The sequence below is a fragment of the Triplophysa rosa genome, linkage group LG5 (assembly GCF_024868665.1).
Source record: "Triplophysa rosa linkage group LG5, Trosa_1v2, whole genome shotgun sequence".
Lineage (NCBI taxonomy): Eukaryota > Metazoa > Chordata > Actinopteri > Cypriniformes > Nemacheilidae > Triplophysa > Triplophysa rosa.
In genome coordinates this window covers 14884399-14905034 of record NC_079894.1, presented here as the reverse complement: position 1 = coordinate 14905034, position 20636 = coordinate 14884399, and the positions used below count along the sequence as shown (strand labels likewise).

The following is a 20636-nucleotide window of genomic DNA, read 5'->3' as shown; positions in this document are numbered from 1 at the left end:
GCAGGCGTTTTATGAGTTATGTCTACACATGCTTAAAATTAGGAAATCTTAGGAAAGAGGTTAAGGAAAATTGTCCACACTTTCCAAAGTGAAAGAAAATTTCAGTGAGGCCTAGATTAAGCATTAAATTTAAGATTTTTTGAAATGCACAAAAAAGCTGCTTATGTATTTAACTGTCAACAACAATTACCAGTCACGAAGGCATAAAGAACATCATCATTATGAATCTAAATTATTGCTTGGTAAAAAAATATTTTGTCCCCCTATCGTGTCTTAAAGACAGCATCCAGACTTAATAGTAGTACATAAATAGGAAATGTGTGGACAAATAAGCAGATATTAGAGGCAATAGGTCTGTCGTGATTTGAAAATGATGTTTTTCCCTATCACTGTCTGGGTGTCAGTCCTGTAAGGACATTAAAAGCAGCATCAGACAAAACAAATACAGCAGTCTGTTCCTTTAGCTCAATTATACAGCATTGCATTAGCAGTGCAAAGGTCATGGGTTCCATACCCAGAACACACATACAAATAAAATGTCTACTTGGAATGCACTGTGGTAATACATCAGATATCTCATGATTCTGTCTACTAGTGTCTATTCATCAAAGGTGGACAGTTTCTGTATTGCTGATTCTGAATACACGGAAAGAAAGATCATCATTGAATGGCAGATTATCGATAAGTAATTATAAATTCATCGACCAGGTCTCATCCTGCAGGTGGCGACAAAGCGCTTTCCATATTTCGTGTCGCTTTTGTTGGCGGCGAAGAAAAGCGGAAGCGCTGTTGTCTGAGATGTTGCTGTGGAGATGTGAAGTGAACTCTCAAACGTCAGGCAAGGCAAATAAACATCTTTATTAGTAATTACCTATTTATAACATTACAATTTCATTTTGTGGCTAAAAGTTGTTTGTCAATGTAAGCGACCCAAATGCTACAGTTTTATAACAAGAGTATTAAGCTTTAAATCTCTTTGCAGGGTAAGTTAGTTTAATGTTTCCGTAGCTAACGTTAGACTGAATTAAACATGAAAAGTACGCTCCTTTTCACCAAAAATACTTCGCATGTAGACTAGTTACATCGCTTGGAAAGTTAACCATGGTTTTATTGGAGTAAACTTGTAGTTGCCATGTTTTTGGCAAATTAAATATGATTGTATTACCATAGTTTAAGTACAAATTTCATGGTAAAACTATGGTTAGTGTAGTGAATTGAAAAATATGTTGCATGGAGACCAGTTACACCTATAGGAAAATGTACCATGGTTTTATTATAGTGTAGTTGGCAAATTGATGATTTTTGTAGTACTATAGTTTTACAACAGAAATCAGGGTTATATTTAGTTAGAATAAGTTCAGAGCCAACAGTCTAAATGCAGTGAGCATATGTTCATCAAGATATATTTGTTTAAGTTCAATTGTGTCTCCTTTGTTTTAAAGGCTTGAAATGTCTCCATCACTGACTGCTGTTTAGGGCCCAGGGTTTCATCATGCTTCAAGCAGAAGCCCTCCAGCTGCTTTGCCTTACAGCCTCCAGTGGAGTTCCACTGTTCTCACGAGGCTCTTCCAAGCAGCTCCCCTTTTCCATCATTGGCTCCTTAAACGGTGTCCATATGTTTGGTGCTGGACATGGAGCTCAGCTGTCGAGCTGCGTGACCGAGCGTGGCAGTCGTGTGGTCTGGAGGGTCTTCCAGGAGAGCCTGATGCTCATTGCTGTGAGTGGTGGTGGGGGCTCTGCTATCAGTGAGCTGCAGCTGCGGCGCCTGCTGGAGAATGTGTGGAACTGCATGGTGATGGTCCTGGGACAGGACGAGCTGGCAAACATACGCAATGTGGAGCGGTTGAAACGGGAGGTGCGGTCTTGCTACCGTTTGATTGACATGCTCTTGGAGCGCGTAAACGATGACCAGGGGATGATGGGACATTTGACGCAATGTGCCGATTGCATGCCACTCTCAAATTCTGGCATGGTTCAAGAGACCCTGGACTCTTTCACCCAGGCAGCGGATAGTGAATTCGGCTGCCTAGTGGTGCACGGCCGTGTGGCCCTGGCCACGGAAAAATGGTGGTCTCGATTGGCTCCACAAGAAGTTGTTGTGCTTTTAGCTCTGGTGCAATCGCTCTCTGGCACATCCTCTTGTGATTATCCCGTCTTCCTGCCCCAGGGCAGTCCTACAGTCGCCATTCGTTTACTGTGTTTCCAGCTGCTTCCTGGGGTTCAGATATGTGTTCTCTGTGGCCCCAAACCCTCTCTGTACCAGGCGGGGAAAGAGCTTCTGAGTCGTTTTTGGTCCCCTCTGCTGGAGACTCTCCGCAACTGTCTGGAGCAAACTGACCGCTCCATCCTCCCTCCATCTGTCAACCTTCGATGGGACGTCCAGGCTCTTCTGCTCATCAACCGCGAATCTCGGCGCGCAATAACCGTGTGCCCACGTGTTCGAGGCGGTGCTTCAGCAAACGCTGCACCGCTCCTCTCATCAGCCCGCCGTTTGGAGCTCCTTAGTCACTTCTATACATTTGCTGTGACCCGATATTTTACCTTGGAGGATGTCTCGCCAGCCTCACCTGCTTCTGAGCCCGTCCCTGAGGATTTCTCTCAGGGTTTTACCCATGTTCCTGTGCAGTGCTATCTCGTCACTGATGAGTGCAAGTGTTATGGCCTGCAGAGTCCTCAGCACCAGCTCTACCTCCTCACGGATCTTTCCGTACCCACGTTTGCCTTGCGCTCTGTGGCTACACAGACTCTCTCAGCTATTACTGTTGCAACAGGTTTTTAGGGCATTGGTTTTAGTCTTGTATTTGTTTTGACCATGTAATAGTTAAAAGCAAAACAACATTATTACGCGTGAGTGCTTTCTTAAAGAGATAGTTGACCCAAAAAGAAATAATTCTGTCATCTGTCATTTATTTACCCTCATGTTGTTGAAAACCTGTACATTTTTAAAAAGTCTTTTTTGGTGGTTTTGTCTCCATACAGTGGAAGTCATCGTTCTTCAAAATATTTTCTTTTTGTGTTCTGAGGAAGCAAAAAGTCATACAGGTTTGGAATGACATGAGATGTTTATTTGAGTGAACTGTCCCTTGAAGATCTGGAACAGCAGTGCAGTCAGGATTTCAACATGTGATCCTGAAAGTGAAGCCAATATGATGCAAGTTCGAATTGCACTTGTGTTTTCAGTTTGAGTCTACTTTATATTACTGTAGGGTATGTGTAGCAATCACACTGATATCAAATTTATTTATCAAACCTTATTGTTGCATTGAATATTGTTGAATGTATTGTTGATTTTTAAAAGAAACGACTGATGATATTTACGATGACACTGGTGATCTTGAATACCTGTTAAATTAGCTTTTGAGCATAAATTGTTGTTTGAAATTAATCTTTGGAGGGTTGTCTTACCTTTCAACAGTAAAATTATTTTTAACAAGACAACCTGTGTTCAAATTGTTTTTAAATCTTTTTTAATGTCCAGTTAATTTTGTATAAACTCCGCCCCCTGCTAGCCACCTAGAACAGAGTTCAGACCAGCCGAGTCCTTTTCATATCATTTTTACATTTTTATAACACCGTTGTGTAAACATAATGAGAAAAATGCCTGTTGATGGCTCTAACTCTGGAAAAAAAATAATTTTCAGATTCAATTTTATTTCAGAGAAGACATTAATCTTATCTCCAAAACGGCATAAAGGATAAGAAATCGGGTAATGTCATCATGGGCTTCACAAGTAGCCATGTAAATGTAATGTAAACAAATAATTAGACACTGACTCATTGTACACTTTTATTTGAGGGCTGTGCTGTTATTTATCTTTTAACCCTCTATTAAAGATAAAATATGACTTTCATACTTTTTCTTTTGTTTGGTGATTGGGAATCAAAAAATGATTGAGGGAAAAGCATTTTAATATGAAAAGTATCTGAAATGTGATCATGCGTAATTAAATTTTGTAACTTTTAACAATCAACTGAAATTGTGCCTGAAAGTGCAATATTATGCACTGGCAGATGACTCAATGAGTAAATAATAAAACATTAACATTATAACTAACTGAATTGTTCTCCTTTTTTTTGTCACATGTTTCCAACTGTGCTTTCAACAGTGCTTGACCCAATTATGAGTCTCATCTCACTGTGCTCTGTCAAGTTTTGTAATAAAATGTGTATTTGATAAATCACTGAATGTACATCCTATCAATATAGATTTCTAAGCAATAAAATCGTGTTTTAAATGTTTGTTGCTTTAATGAAAGGATATAACCATTTTACATTAATAATCATTTTTGAACTTAAAGTCCCCGTGAACCGGAAGTTGCGATAATTTTTACTTCTGTGTTCTGACACATTTCTGAGCATAGACATATATACTGACTAGATGCCACCGCCGCATTTTCAGATTTTAACTGAAGATTATGAGGGTACAAGAATTTTAAAAAGAAAATGACCCACATTGATAAGCTATTTAAACGCTGCAATATTTCAAGAAAAAATAAGAATGGTCATTTTTTATTTCACTGGGACTTTAAATCCACGTTTTATATTTTTAAAACTTATTTCTGAAATTCAAGACACATTTGACTAGTTAATGTAGGAACTATTATTGGAGGATAAAACTTACAAAAACATCCTGAAATATTTCAAACAAAACAAAGCTAGAGGCATACATGCATTTATGCTGGGCTTTTGCCTCAAAACCTTATAGTTCCTGGGACATCCCAGGACAATTTTACCCATCTCTCGTATTCTAACAAGACCGGAGTAAGTAATGAAGAGCACCATGTTTTAAGTAGCACACGGTCACATGATCACATGCCGAGTAATTACATCTAGAATCCTTTGCTTTTCTTCACGCATTGAGAAAAGATTTCATAACTCCTAAACCTGTAATGTGACCACACTGGTTGTTAATCTCTCCTGAAAGAGACACAAAGACACCGTCAACATGGGAGGAGCTGCATGTCTCAGTTATTGGATCAAAAGTATATGGGAGGAGGTTCAGTGAGCAAAGAAGTTGCGCACCGGTCAAAGTCTGGAGCTGCTTCAGATCCTTCATTGATTCCGCGCTACTGTCTGTCGTCTCGGCAACAGAAGAGGCTTCCTTTGAGACTTCTGGTGCGTAGTACAGTCGGGAGGGGGTACTGTCCATTAAACTCCCCATTTAAAAAGGGGTGGCTGTCATGATAAAGTGTTTTATTGACCCAATAGATGCGAGAGGCGTGGGGGTTTTGTGGGGCCAGCAATGTGCTTGCTCTTGTAATCTTGAACTGATGCACAGACCAAAGGTCTTCTCGAGTAGATCTTTAAACTGCGTGCGTTCGATGCGCGGCGAAACGAGCTTTTAAGAATCCAAAGTTGACGTAAATTTAAGCTTTACTTCTTGAACCTCAGTACTTTAGCTTTGCACACATGTTATCTAACAGAAGCGTGCGGGTTTTGAGGCGGGGAACATGTCAGGTTTACGGGGCGGTGTACCCCAAGAGTCCAGCAAGGGTGCTGAACTTTTCTCCTCTGCCTTCTTTCTCCTCTCCACACAGGACACTTTCTTCTATCCCTGCGCCCCGAAGCGAACCCACACAGCCGACAATGTCGCAAAACGGAGCGTTACCCCGTCATGAAAAGGTGCTCACGGTCGACACAATGAACGCCAACGTGAAGAAAGTCGAGTATGCGGTGCGCGGACCCATCGTTCAGCGCGCGGTGCAGATCGAGAAGGAGCTGATAGAGGTACGACCAGCATGCACGTGACATTCGCACATTAATCAAGATATGTGTGGACGTAAACACCTTAATGCAAAAGTGTAATTTTATGAACATTTACATTTTGTTAAAAACAACATACAACCTTTTGAATGTGACTACGATCCCCACCTCCCCTCAGCAGTGAAAAACAACTTCACGAGCTGACGCTCCGCCAAGCCACAACACTGTTTAAAGTACAACTGCGTGTAGTTTTTAACTTTTGCTGAGGTAGTCAGTCTGATCTAGATCGACATATTTGAGTAAATCAGTCGATGTAGATATTTACTTCACAACAGTAGTCTAACCCTCCCACTTTAGATTTCAGATAACTAAAAAAACGAAAGGAATCTGAGGGCTGTGCTTTGAATTTTGGGGCTATGACTAATCTTATGACATTGATGACAAGAGAGTATGTTGCAAAAGCCAGTTCAATACCTCTGTTCTAAGCCTTCCGCGGTATTTTTTTTTTACAAAATGTAGCCAATGATTACAAACCCATCACATGGCTAAAGTTCACTCTTTGTGTCTGTCATTCAGTTAGATTAGCTCCAGGCATCTCATAGCATTCCTCATGTCTGGACTGGTGCTGGAGTAGTAAACTGCTCTCCATAAACCCACAGTTCAGTTGCATCAATGATCGTCATGGGAACAGAGAGCATCTCTGTTTGTCAAGTCTTTACCTCACTGTTTAAACGGGTCGCTGTGTGTGGACTACAGCACGTAGAGGTCTTCCATAAATGAACACACAGTCAAGCATCTGCTGCAAAAACCCCACAGCTGAAAGAAAATACACGTTTTGGATATTCTGTATTTTGTTTGACTTTCTTTTGTAATCACGTTCATGTGGTCTGCTAACTTCAATCTTATGTTAGGTTCACACATACTGTATTCATGAGCCTTCATCTATCTCTAATCAGCAAAACAAGAAGCAATCCTTCTTTCTCTCGCTCGGTGTAATGCAGAACAGGCTTCAATTGGATGCATAACAGACTTAGATGCAAGTAGCAGACAGTAGTAACAACAAACATAGAATCTGACATGAAGTCTATACCAAAAAATATTATATTAATGCAATTAAGATGTTTTTGTAGCACAACCTGTTGAGGGATTTCTTGATCAGGGAAAGCATGCAGATATGCATACTGTTGTAGTCTTTGCTGGCATTCTAAGGTACTGTGGTTTTAGGTTTCTGGGATTGGCACGGATGACAATGGTGGCCTTCATCTAATATGGTACAAATCTCTCTCTCTGTCGCACTTCCTTCCTTCCGCTTATTCTTTATTACTTAACTCTTCTCCTGTCTTGCATTTACTTTTTATTTACTAACTTTCTATTTGTCTTCCCTCTTCTCTCACAATTGGCAAAGCTTTACGAAAAAAAATTACAGTATTGCGCAAAACAGTATTTGCATAACACAGGCCTACAATTAAAGGTTCACCCAAAAATGAAAATTCTGTCATGAATTACTCACTCTCTAGTTGTTCCAAACCTGTGTAAATTTCTTTGTTTGGTTGATCACAGAGAAATATATGTGGATGAATGCTCGTAACCAAAAGGTTCTTGGACCCCATTGACTACCATAGTAGGAGAAATTACAATGGTAGTCAAAAGTGCCCCAGAACTGTTTGTCCTAAAGTCTTTAAAATATCTTCTTTTGTGTTCAATAGAAAAAAAAAAACATAAAGTCATTTTTCCTACTATGGGAGTCCAATGGGGTCCAAGAACTGTTTGGTTACAAGCATTCTTCCAAATGTCTTTCTCTGTGTTCATCAGAACAAAGAAATGTATACAGATTTGGAACAATTTGAAGGTGAGTCAATGATGACAGAATTTTTATTTTTGGGTGAACTGTCCCTTTAATTAACTGAAGAAAAAGTGTAATACATTCCATACATTATAAGGAATGTGTAGGGGACACACAGGTTGTCTTTATGGTCATGTTGTATTTCCCTCAGTTTTTAACCTTTTCTTGTCATGTGGTTGTTGTTTTATGGATTATTAGTCCAGTTATTTGATTTCAGAAGAATGGAGTGTTCTTTGCCATAATCAGATGACCAAATATCAGATTTTCTGTGGGATATGGGAAGTGAAATTATCTGTACATTTCTGTACAATTTTTTCTATACACACAATGTCATATACAGCATGCAGATTTACACACAAATCACATTTTACACTGTATCCACACATTAATGTTATAGGTAACAGAGACAGAGCTCATAAACCTATTAATGGCTGAATTACCTATCCTTAAATAAACCAAATTGTAATGTTTACTTTAAAGGCAGTTGAAAACATAGATGAATATTATAGTAATTTGATAATCCATTTGATACCCATGTGTTCAAAATGCTACAGTAACAATTGTATTTAAAAGCATGCCTAGTAAAAGTTTAAATCTACTTGGACTGCCGAATGAAATATAGGCCTACGTTGAACAGTAGGATTGGGGTGTAGGACTGTAAGTGTCTGACTTTGCATTTAGCCATTTAGTCATTTTGTTCTATAAGATCATTTGGTTAACAAACCAAATATGCAGTTGAAAATTACAGTGGATTCATATGTTACTCTAAAACCAGAATCGCAGACCTTAGTTTTATATTTATTGACCCAACAAAAGGTTGAAATGTCATTTGACGACAGCGCCCAGCTTTGACTAAAGAAATTCTTGGTGAAATCTGACCCACTCTCTCTCATACATCATGCTGTAAAGATCTTCATGATCATACAGTTTGAAAACCTTGTTACACCCTCTACTCAAACAGGATTAAAGGTTGTCTTTGCTTTAGGGGTGGCAGTCACAAAGGCCACTCTGATTGGCTGGCGCTTAGGATCCTCTCCACTTTGCGACCAGTAGAAAAGCAAAAGAAATGGGGCCGGTGAAAGTTAGAGGTTCTGGTAAATGCATCTGGTTATGTTGGACAGCATCTCTCTCTCGTCCCAAACAGATGTGCAGTCTGGAGCTTGTCAATTAGTCCCATCCGTACCAACTGCTGTGAGAGCTGCTATTGTTTATAGCGTTCCCAACAGCTGGAGCTTGAGGGACAGGATGAAATGTGAGGAAATAAAAGAGTCGTAATTACACAGAGAAGCTCTGAACTCTCTAACCATTTTTTTAAGTTTCATTTAATGAAGGATAAAGGATTTGTCGGCACAAAATATTTCATAAAGCACACTACTGTTTTAGATATTAGATTAAAGGGATAGTTCTCCCAAAAATGAAAATTCTGTCATCATTTACTCACCCTCAGATTGTTTCAAACCTGTATACATTTCTTTGTTCTGCTAAACACAAAGGAAGATATTTGGAAAAATGTCAGTAACCAAACAGATCTCATCCCCCATTGACTCCGAAAGTATTTATTTTCTCTACTATGGCAGTAAATAGGGGCATATCATTTATCTAAATTTACATGTTTCATAGGGCTTTTATTTTCAGCCCTGTTTGTGGCTGTGGGCTTGGCCCTTTTGTCCCTCGCCTGTTTTTGTTTTCTCTCTAAAATGAAGTTTGCATTGAAGAGCTGTCTGCAAAGCCTGACATAATATTCCTTCTGGTCATGTTAAGACATGTTCTTCCTACATTCTTGAGGACACGTTTTGATCAGTTAAAAATCTAACCGGATGGATTAATGGATGATGTTTGTCTGTCACAATTTCACTCCAACTGTCTTTAAAGTTCATACTGCATTCCACATTAAAGTGGAGGGTAGCGTGTGAGGATAACAAGATGTTTGTTTGTGGCGATCAGCATGCATTGAGAGTGACAGCGAGAGCTTGTTTGTGAGGTTTCAGACAGATACACACTGTTAAAGTGCTTTTGTAATGAGCAAACAGAAGGACAGGCACACAGTGTGGACCTGTGAACCACTGCCATCAGCGATACTTACTGACCCCTACTACATGTTTGCTTACCAGATAAGGCACTTTAAGCAATGGAGCATGCTAACCTCTGCTTATCAGAAGAAAGTGAATTAAATGAGTCATACAGTGGGGTCACATCACAAGTGAAAATCTTAGTATTTTTTTAACCCTAAAGTTTAGGATAATTAATATTTTAAAATAAAATTTAAAACAAAGATGATTTGAATAGTGTAGTATAGTCTAGAAACCATCTTTGTTTTAAACTTTTCAAATGTGTGCAAATTTGTCACCAAGTTAACTAGGTCAGATTTCCTTTTGTACAAAGTTTCCATTGAAGCACACAAAGATGTTCTTTGGATCGTTGTCAAATCATGCTGGGATAACATGTATCATCAGAGTTTGCACAAACAGTCCAAAGAATCCATGCTGTCAATAAAACAAAAGAAGAACAGCCCAAATACTAATATAACATTTCGTGCTGAATTAAAAGTGACTGCAAAATATACTTTGGACACCACTATACATTGCATTTGTACGTTATTTTGTCACGTTTTACTGTCATTATTCCTGGAATTGCACCAAACCATTAAATACAATCATAAAGTTGCAATTTTTAAGTACATCTAATTTACTGTACGACATAAAACATTTATGCTACATGTCATTGGTTATTTCTTTCGATTTTAATTTCAATTTTATTTCACAATTGTGCATGTTGCAAAGCAGCTTTACATACATTTACTCAACTCAACTCTCAACTCAACTTTATTTATATAGCGCTTTTACAATTTTCATTGTTACAAAGCAGCTGTACATGAGACATATTGACTATAAGCAAAATAATTAAAGTTGTACCTGCAAAAACAAGAAAAGGTTGAAAACACAGAAGACAGACACACCCACACACAAAACACTCCACACACACAATATGCACACGTACTAACACACATAGACATAGAGACACACACACACACACACACGGATGCGCACGCACACACACACACACACACACACACAAAACACACACACACACACACACGTACGTACACAGACAAGTACGCACACACACACACGCTCAGTGAGAGCACACAATTAGGATAAAGGAGAGAGAAGCACAGGTCAAATATAACAGATAATAAATTCCTATATGCAATATTAATTAAGTAAAACTTTAAGATTCTAAAGCAGCCCCCCCGGTCAGGCAGATAGTGCAAAAACAGTATGCAAACGGTGGCGAGGAACCCAAAACTCTAATCGAGAAAAAAAACCTCAGGAGAACCCAGGCCCAACCAGGGGATTCCAGTTCCCCTCTGGCAAAAGCTGCTGCCTCTGCACAAGCTCCAGAGAACTTGCACAACAAGGCTAAATAAAATAAATAAACTTAATAATAAAATAAATTATAGTTTAAGATTATCATTAATAATCTAATAGCATTTGAAGTTTTGTGGTGAAGACATGTCAAGAGACCGCGTCCTTCTTTATCCAGCTCTATCATCTCAGCTCTTGTCAGGTCCCCACTTCCCATTCTCCGCTCTACCATCAGGTCAGGCCATGAACTGCATCCTGCTCGCTGTGGTAACCTTGGAACAATGAGACAAGACTGGCTGAGAGTAGAGTACTGTTCTGTACTCTTTGATGCAACAAGTACATCAGTTGTGTTTTTGGTTCCGGTTGATCTAACTAATGCAGCCTAAACCCTCAAAAGATTTATATTATGGAAGAGTAGTGTATGCAAGATTAAAAAGATGCGTCTTTAGTCTAGATTTAAACTGACAGAGTGTGTCTGCCTCCCGGACAGTGCAGGGAAGACTATTCCAAAGTTTAGGCGCTAGATAGGAAAAGGATCCACCACCTGCACTTGATTTTGAAATTCTAGGTATTACCAACTGACAGGACGCCTGAGAGCGTAATGCACGTGAAGGACTGTAATACAAAAGGAGTTCATTCAAGTACTGAGGAGCTAAACCATGTAAGGCTTTATAGGTAATAAGCAAGATTTTAAAGTTAACGCGATGCTTTTTTTTAGGTTAGGTTATGGTTACTGTAGAGAGAAATAAATATGACAAATAAGTACATGTTATTATTATAATTGTTTCTCAAAACGATGTACACTGATGAAACCTAAATGAAATTAATAATATTGTCAACCTTAACATCCTTAAAATCATGGTTACATAATATACATGGTTTATATCATTAAAATGATATATTCTCGTCATTGCAGGGGGTCAAGAAGCCTTTTGAAGAGGTCATTAAAGCAAATATCGGAGATGCTCACGCTATGGGGCAACGACCAATCACCTTCTTCCGACAGGTAGGCAACTCTTCTTTTTTGCTAGTGTCAGTGAATTATCTACTGAAGTCGTATCCACTGTGTTCCATTACTTGCATGTCCACTGCACTTGAAACTGTTTGTGTGCATTAACCAAAGTCTAAAATCTTACTGAAAGCTTTTCACTTTGGATATCACTGAAATATATTTTTTATAATTTTTCCTCTTAACAAAGAGAACATAAATATGCAATCTGTTATTCTTTCCATTTTCCATTTCTTGTTATTTGTTACAAATCATAACTGTGTTGCGTTTAAGGTAATGGCATTGTGCGCGTATCCAAAACTACTTGATGATAACAAGTTTCCAGAGGATGCCAAAAACAGAGCGAAACGTATTTTACATGCGTGTGGAGGGAACAGTATCGGTACGTTGTGTGTGTGTGTGTGTGTGTGTGTGTGTGTGTGTATGAGTAGTTGCCATGATAGGCTGTACTTCATCTGAAACGATTTCTAAACAGACTGAAATCCTGGAATCACTCTAGACTAGAAATGTAGAAAACACAATGATGATCAGGTGACATAAGGGGTAAAGAGCATTCGCAAAGGCGTTTGAAAGGTTAAACCAGTCGGGTTTAATGTGAAAACATTAAAATATTCACCTACTGTAGTTCACTTTTGCATTTTTACACAATCACTTAATATGTTATTTGTGGAATCTGGTAAATGTATTTGTTCTCTTTCTTTCCCAGGCGCATACACAACAAGTCAGGGCATTGAATGCGTAAGGCAAGACATTGCCAACTACATCAAACGTCGGGACGGTGGTGTTCCCTCTGACCCTGATAACATTTACCTCTCAACAGGGGCCAGTGACGGCATTGCGGTACGTCAATTGACAAACACAGTTTTATGTACACTTAGCAGGTGTAGAGTCCACCTGTTTAAGATTGTCAGTTAAGAATATATGCTAAACATGTACAAACATGTACTTTTTATGTTTTTTCATTCCCATGACCAGCATCGTTCCTAACATTACTTAACATTACTTAAAAACCATGCTTGCCTAAATGACATTGTGTGTAGTGGAACGCAAGGTTATTTGATATATTTTGTATTTTGTAGAGTAAGTCAGAATTTATTTTAGTTTTTTAGCTCACATTGTCTTATGGCTTGTGTCTCAGACTGTTCTGAAGCTGCTTACTGCTGGGGAAGGTCGTACCCGGACAGGAGTCATGATCTCTATCCCTCAGTACCCTCTGTACTCTGCTGCTATAGCAGAACTGGGAGCTGTTCAGGTGAATTACTACTTGAATGAGGAAAAGTGCTGGAGTCTCGACATTAGTGAGTTAGAGCGCTCTCTAAAGGCCGCCAGAGAGTATTGCAACCCGCGTGTACTGTGCATTATCAATCCGGGCAACCCCACTGGTAACCATTAAAATCATTTACAGATGAATAATCTGTCAGATTTAATAGATGATCTGTAATGCAATATTTTAAATAAATAAATATATATTTCATTAAAACCTAATTGATTCCTCTTGGTATTTCATGTATAGTTTAAATATAACTAATCTCAAAATTTTACAAAATGTTCCTTTCAAACATATAATAGATATTACAATAAAAATGTGCATATATAAATAATATTAATGTTTAATTCATTCAATTTATTGTTTTATTTAACAGGTCAGGTACAAAGCAGACAATGTATTGAAGATGTAATCCGATTTGTAGCCAAAGAAAACCTTTTCCTAATGGCTGATGAGGTAAGAAAACATTGAGATAATTTGGTAGTGTACCTACAATAGCTATAAGCTATATTTTACACTTTATTTACATGTATATTGGTGTGCTCTTAATGTCCCAGGTGAAAAAATGCACTAAAATACACTTTATAATTTATCAAATGTATTTAAAGTGCTCTATTTTCATGCACAAATTTTGTACTTAAAAGTGGGGTGCCACAGTGTTTCATGCATTCTGACTTCTTTACACTGTTAAACATGCTGTCTTCTCATGCTTGACATGGTCAACTTGTCAAAAAATGAGTTGGACATATGTCATAGTATTTCTGTGCTCGGTACACTCCCCCAGCGTTCGTACAGGTTTCGGAAAGTTTTTTTCGAACATGAAATTCCCTAACGTAACAACTTTTCTTAGTCCCTTATTGGACAATCCTCCCAGAAAAGCACACCCACGCGTCAACCCGTGAGAGCGAGATGAAAGAGCACGCCCACACGTCAACCAGGGAGAGTGGGAGAAGGATCATGCGCACACGTAAACCAGCTGGAGCAAGAGAGAGAGAGAGAGCACTGCGTTCGTGAAGTTCAGCTGTGTTTGTGTTTTCAATATACAAAAAACAATATTACACACTACTAAGATAAACTTTAAGATAAAAAAGAGTGTCTTTTTTGAGATACCATGAATAGTAATAGAGACTATATTTTTAGTATATTAAGTACAAACTTAATGTGTGAAAGGAGAGCATTTTTAGTACACTTATGGAAGTGTACTAAGTGTAATTAAATAAAGTGCACTATTTTTTTACCTAGGGTTACCATCAGTTGACAAATAAGTACATGTTTCTGTCTGATATTCAAGTACTGTGCTAACAAGTTGTTGCTCATGTTTATACATAAAAGGTAATGTTTTCATATTTCCTCATCTTTACTATTTCTCCTGATGTGTATCTCTCAGGTGTATCAGGACAATGTATATGCAGAGGGATGTGAGTTTCACTCCTTTAAGAAATTGCTCTTTGAGATGGGTCCAGAGTATTCAAACAAAGTAGAGCTAGTGTCATTCCACTCTACCTCCAAGTGTTACATGGGAGAGTAAGTACACATCCATGAGGCTAAATATGTTAACATGCAATTAACATATTAACACTTTCTTACACGTGCACACGTGGATGGTCATCTGCAGGTGTGGTTTTCGAGGTGGGTACATGGAGGTCATCAACATGGATCCAGACGTGAAAGCTCAGCTCACCAAGCTGGTATCAGTACGCTTGTGCCCACCAGCACCTGGTCAAGCCCTCATGGACCTGGTGGTCAACCCACCTCAGCCAGGAGAGCCCTCCTACAACGCATTCATCAAGGTGCCCTCTTCTCTGCATCTTTAACTGTTATCACATTTAAAAACCTTATTGGTTTTGTAAAGAGCCACCCATCGGCCCAACGACGGAATCCAAAGGCGTGGGCGAGTTATCTCGCGTGTTATGTCTTTCCAAGGTGCTCTTAACGGAAGTAGCGCTGTAGTTTATTTTTATCTGACTCCGATTATAACATAAATCGATTCGGACAAAATCCCAATTAGTTGCTGATCAAAATTTTGTCAAATCATTTAGGTTTTATTGTTTAAATTCTTATAGGAGCGCACAGACGTGCTGAGTGACTTGGCTGAAAAAGCCAAACTGACAGAGGAGATTCTGAATACAGTGCCAGGCATCAGCTGTAACCCTGTGCAGGGAGCCATGTATTCCTTCCCCCGGATCGATTTACCTGAACGTGCCATCAAGGAAGCCAAGGTTGGCATCTGTCATGTGGATTTTTTTATTTTTGTTCCGTACTAATCTCTTGTTTTATGTGCTTTCCTACATCACAGGCAAGAAGTCAGGCTCCGGACATGTTTTACTGCATGACACTTTTAGAAGAAACAGGAATCTGTCTTGTCCCTGGCAGCGGTTTTGGTCAAAAAGACGGCACCTACCACTTCAGGTATGTGACATTAGTTTCAGAGTTTTTCTTGGTTTTGGAAGTTTAAGTCTATGGTGCATTAGGGAATTCCATCATGTTTTTTTTGTGAGTTTCTCTTCATATTATGTCAGACATTGCAGCATATGTGGGTTTAGTAAAACGTGGCTGAGAAAATTAGGACAAAATGTTTTGTTTTTGTATGACATTTAACTCTTTAAGTCATGTGATTTAATGAACATCAGTAAATACAAATATAACTCCAAATTATTCTTATTTTATGTTCTTTGTTTCATCAGGATGACCATCTTGCCTCCAACAGAGAAACTCAAGATTATGCTCAACAAACTCAAGGAATTCCATCAGAAATTCACCCAGCAGTATTCATGACCTGCTTAGTTCACTTGACTAATCACAGCCCTGACTGCTAAAAGAGCTCAAATGTGCTCCCACTTTATACCACTTTATATATGTTTTTGGCCACAATTGGGTCATGTAGTCATCTGGGCATTGATGGACACTAGTCTGTCACCATGCCACATGATGCATTTTAGCTAAAAATGTATGAACACACTGTTAAGTGACTGATCGATTTAACAATAAACTTGATAACATGTAAATAAAATGTATAAGATCGAATAAACAACACTGATTTTGTGTGTGTGTGCGGATGTGGACAGTAACAGGAAATTAATGGGCATTCACGATGACTTTGCACTGTTTCTACCATTCCATATCCTTGCGGCCGTTTTTGTCATTTTAAACACATTGTCACACTTAAACCTGTGCAAGATTCAGCATTAATGTATGTACATAATAGATTCCTTATATGACTGATAAAATACAATAGATTAACTATGTTTGTGCTGTGTGATGTTTGAAGGAAAAGAGAATTTTCAGACGTAATTTTCCTTTGAAAGCTTTTCACCACTAGAGGTCACACTACCATATAGATTTACACGTTCACACTTGTTTTTAAAGTCAATCCCCACACAGACACACTACTGTGCAACTGTGCAGCCCAACTGCTCTTGTCTTTAGTGTCATTTTGTTAATGCGCTAAAAGATATATTGGGTTAAGATGTTGTTTGAAAACTTCATGTTTCAAAACTTTTTTTAAATTCTATTCCGTCTCAGTGCTTTATGATGACTGCTGTAGCCCATATTTGAATTCCGCAAGTTTTCAACGTATGTTTTTACACATAAGTAATGTAAAACAATTACAAATAAATGTAAAAAATTAGGATTGATCAGTGCAGTTTTGTAGATTGCATGTCCTTGACTACACTGGACAGGGATGTTTTCAAGATAGCGCCGATATAGCCTACTTTAAAAAGCATTGCTACTTTAAAGTGAAAAAGTGGTGTGGAGTGAGGCCAAGTATGGTGTTCCATACTCGGAATTTGTGCTCTGCATGTAACCAATCCAAGTGCGCGCACACACACAGTAGTGTGTAACACACAAACCCAGAGCAGTGAGCACCCATCGCTGCGGCGCCCGGGGAGCATTTCGGGGGAACGGTGGCTTGCTCAAGGATCTGACCTCAGCCGTGGTATTGAAGGTGGAGAGCGTCATTCACTCCCCCCACCTACAATCCCTGCTGGTACTGAGTCTCTAACCATTAGGCCACGACTGCCCCCCCTTACAGTCACCTCTTAGTTTATGAGATCCACAGTCACAAGACACACTAGAAATATGGCACAATGTAAATCATTTACATGGCAGATTTACACATGCAGGCCATCTACCAAATGATCAAGTCATAATTTGAACTTTTTTCAAATTTCCAAAAAAATCATGATTGTTTTTATTGTGCATTCCAAATAATATCAATCAAACTGCAGTTGGGTTGTTTTGATTAAGTAATAACATACTGTAAAAATACAGCCAACTAACACAATACAACGCAATAAAAACACGATTTTTGAAATGGTTTAAAAATATTCATTTATACATGACCATTTTAAAGAAACAAGTGTTCATCCAAAAATGAATTAAAATACGTTTAGACTGCAAGTTGTGTTGTCTAGTGCGTTAATCTTATCTTTAAACAGTTGAAGCGCCCAGTCTGATCTATACCATACTGTCTCTGCCCTCTGTCAGTCCGTGTTAGTGATGGTGGGATGGAGCTGACTTTTTAATTAAGCAGCATCTTGTTCGTACCACCCGTTGGCTTTGTCTTTGCGCCTGACGGAAGCCTCTAAATGCTGCTTGTCTTTGACGCTCGCTGATTGATCTTGATGCGCTTGTTTTAACAGTGAGTGACAGCAGAGGCAGATCTAATCTGCCCGCTGCTCACAGATGAGTGTGATGCGAGACACAATGTTATGCACCTTTCATTTCTTCTAATGAACATGTTTGCATTTACGTTATCATCAGATGTTTTCCTTCCAAGGTACTTTACAATAAAACCCCACACCAGCTTATCCAAACATGCTTTAATCTGATACATGTCTATAGATGATGTTCCTGATGATGTCATCAATCTAAAGATGATATTTATTTGAAAAATAAGCAAACTGAATATGAAATAAAGAACTAAAGACAAAGATATTGACAGCTCTTCAATCCAAAAAGAAAGATTCTTAGTGGTTTTGTGGATACAATGGAAGTCAATGGGGGCATTTGGTTACCAACCTTCTTCAATTAAATCTTTTGTGTTCTGCAGAAGAAAGAAAGTCAAACAGGTTTGGAATGACATAAGCGTGAGTTAATGATTTTTGCATGGTTTTCTGGTCATGATTCAGAGCCTCATGTTTTGTGTGGAGAGAGACATTTATTGTTGTTGTGGCTTGCCATACGCTCTCTCCGATCTCTTTGTTCCCGCCCTCTCGTCTCCTCCTTATTGCTTGTTAATTATTTCATGCCCTGCACCTGTTCCCCTCTTGATTTGATCCCTTATTTAATGCCCCTGTGTTTTCTGTCTTGTGCTGGTTCATTTTGATTGTGTGGTTGAGGTCCTGTGTCCAGTACAGTCCAGTACAGTCATTTGTAGTTAATGTTGTGTCTAATCTAATCTAGTCTAGTCTAGTTAGTCTGTGTTCCTGTTTAGTCTATGATTTATTCCCTTGTTCTTTGTTATTTTACCCCCTCGTGGGTTTTTGTTTTGTTTTATCAATTAAAGAAGTTTTGTGTTAACCCCTTACCCGCTGTCTGCGGCTAGGTTCTCTGTCCTTGCTCCCCCGTTTCCTGACATTTCTGTTGTATCACACTTATTCTATTGCAATCTAAATGTGCAACACATTATGTTCCCTGATATGATTCCCTGAGTTAAACCATCATTTCATAGCAGTATAAAATGTTAAACCACTGCCAAGACTTTGTTTTATGTTCCAGATGCTATTTCAACCGCCATCATTCATCATTCTTTCTCACCTTTTAGCCTTCTTTTTTTTTTGCCCACTCTCAGCATGGTTCCTTTAAACAAGTCAATTAAGCCGTGCATTTAGTCAGACTCTTGCCATTATGGGAATGAGCCCTCTAACAAAGTCACGAAAAAGCAAAATGGCAATCAGTAGCTCTATTGTTCGCCGGGTTTCAAAACTGGCACCACAGCCTCACACTGTGCGTAATGGTGCGTATGTTTTTCCTTGCAAACTCACATTGCAATTTGAGGCAAGTTGCTCATAAGTTTCCCATTGATCTCACACCGAAAGATAAGACCGGATGTGCTCAGAATGCTGATCCCTACGCATTTTGGAATCTCAAGCATGTAATTTTAGGCCCTGGACTAAAATAAATCTGTAATCTGTAGGCTTAGACTTTTTCATGGAAATTTCTTCTTGTAAGGTGGAAAAATTATGAGGATCAATTCATAATTGTCTGAGCAGAACAAATGCGAGATTGTTTTCTCTGTTATTCTTTTGACTCTGTTATTTTTTTCGACATGGTTTTCTATATCTCCTCTGGCCCTTCATATAAGAGACTGTGTTGCTCTGTTTGTGGCAGATTAGCAATGCTTCCCCTCTGTCATGGACAACAGAAGGAGAGAGACATGGTGAGAATGTGTGCCAGTCCTGAGCAGCTAACGCTCAGTAGGGTCTCTGAACATGATCACCCATTACATAAGCAACAAACATCTCCAGTGTATCTATAGATACAACACTCAACACAACAAGTTGCTAAGAATGTAATAACTTGTGCATATTGTTTATCATTGCTTGTCCTTCTAATGATAATTCTAACGAGGTGTATAATTAATATGCATTCATTTGATGTGAATCGTACAAAGACATAAACTTTTTAGAAAAAAGCAATATTGAAGACCCTTGTTACGAGCTGGGCAAGGGAAAACAGGGAGCGGATCCAAATGCAGTAAAATTGAGTTTAATGATGTCCACAGAGTAACAAACACTCCCAGAGTGACATAAATCCAAGAGAAACACGAGTGGGTAACAAAAACACCACAAGGCGTCACATAAAACAACGATTGACCAAGGCTGAGTGGAGCTCGGTGGAGCCCCTGGTAGCTTAGGAGGGTCCGGCTGGATAGGTTGCCAGAGTGGAGCGACCGGACTTGGACCAGAAACAAAGTCTTGGACTGGACTTGACTTGTCTCAGGAACGGACTCGTGGACTTGACTTGTCTCAGGAACGGACTCATGGACTTGACTGGGCTCAGGAATGGACTCGTGGACTGACTGGGCTCCAAAGTGAGAGCCCAGACACACAACATAGCCACTGCCACCTCAAAGGTGGGTCCGCCAAACTGGAAGCCAGCCTCAAACGCCTAGGAAAAGCCCTCACTCGCAACACTCATGACGACCGGGAACTTGACGTACGTGATGACAGGAAACACTGGAGTGTCGTCCATGACACCTGGGAACACGTGTGTGCTGTCCATGGTGGCTGAAGACCTTTCATAATGGCAGGAGGCTCTGGACCATCTTGTGAACGGGCTCTGGGCTGGCTACCATTAACATGGTGTGAGCAGTCTTCCATAGCCAGTCCGGCTCTGTGCCCCCCTCCAAAAAACCTTCTGGGGAAGCTTCCTCCTCCACCTCGCCCACGGTGAAGGGAGTTCCGCTCTGTGCCAGGGCCTGCTTAACAAAGTTCAGAAAGCTCC

At 39.3% G+C, this 20636-nt stretch overlaps 2 protein-coding genes across 5 annotated transcripts; both read left to right on the top strand.

Annotated features, from left to right (window-relative positions):
• The first annotated feature begins 761 nt into the window (after positions 1–761).
• Positions 762–4115, top strand: fuz (fuzzy planar cell polarity protein). Of its 3 annotated transcripts, none has more exons than XM_057334476.1 (2): positions 762–838; positions 1443–4114. In XM_057334476.1, exon 2 carries the CDS (start codon positions 1493–1495, stop codon positions 2777–2779), a length of 1287 nt encoding a protein of 428 aa, XP_057190459.1. In that variant the 5' UTR covers positions 762–838; positions 1443–1492; the 3' UTR covers positions 2780–4114. The 3 variants fall into 3 exon arrangements, with proteins under 3 accessions (XP_057190459.1, XP_057190460.1, XP_057190461.1); XM_057334477.1 differs by having other exon boundaries at positions 766–843; positions 1443–4115; XM_057334478.1 differs by lacking the exon at positions 762–838 and adding an exon at positions 844–863 and having other exon boundaries at positions 1443–4115.
• An 844-nt stretch (positions 4116–4959) lies between these two features.
• Positions 4960–16652, top strand: gpt (glutamic--pyruvic transaminase). 2 transcript variants are annotated; one of them, XM_057334474.1, is made up of 12 exons: positions 4960–5138; positions 5538–5727; positions 11828–11917; positions 12194–12302; positions 12627–12760; positions 13059–13302; positions 13564–13643; positions 14575–14711; positions 14803–14977; positions 15251–15406; positions 15484–15596; positions 15872–16652. In XM_057334474.1, the coding sequence occupies exons 1-12, from the start codon at positions 4960–4962 to the stop codon at positions 15960–15962; spliced, it is 1698 nt and encodes a 565-aa protein (XP_057190457.1). In that variant the 3' UTR covers positions 15963–16652. The 2 variants fall into 2 exon arrangements, with proteins under 2 accessions (XP_057190457.1, XP_057190458.1); XM_057334475.1 differs by having other exon boundaries at positions 4968–5115; positions 15872–16648.
• The last annotated feature ends 3984 nt before the right edge of the window (positions 16653–20636 follow it).

Excerpts from the sequence above, each read along its gene's own strand:
- fuz (XM_057334477.1), top strand. The coding sequence starts at position 1,493 with ATGCTTCAAGCAGAAGCCCTCCAGCTGCTTTGCCTTACAGCCTCCAGT.
- gpt (XM_057334474.1), top strand. The coding sequence starts at position 4,960 with ATGTCTCAGTTATTGGATCAAAAGTATATGGGAGGAGGTTCAGTGAGC. Across the intron at positions 12,303-12,626 it reads GTGTGGAGGGAACAGTATCG|GCGCATACACAACAAGTCAG; the intron begins GTACGTTGTGTG and ends TTTCTTTCCCAG. Across the intron at positions 13,644-14,574 it reads TTTTCCTAATGGCTGATGAG|GTGTATCAGGACAATGTATA; the intron begins GTAAGAAAACAT and ends TGTATCTCTCAG.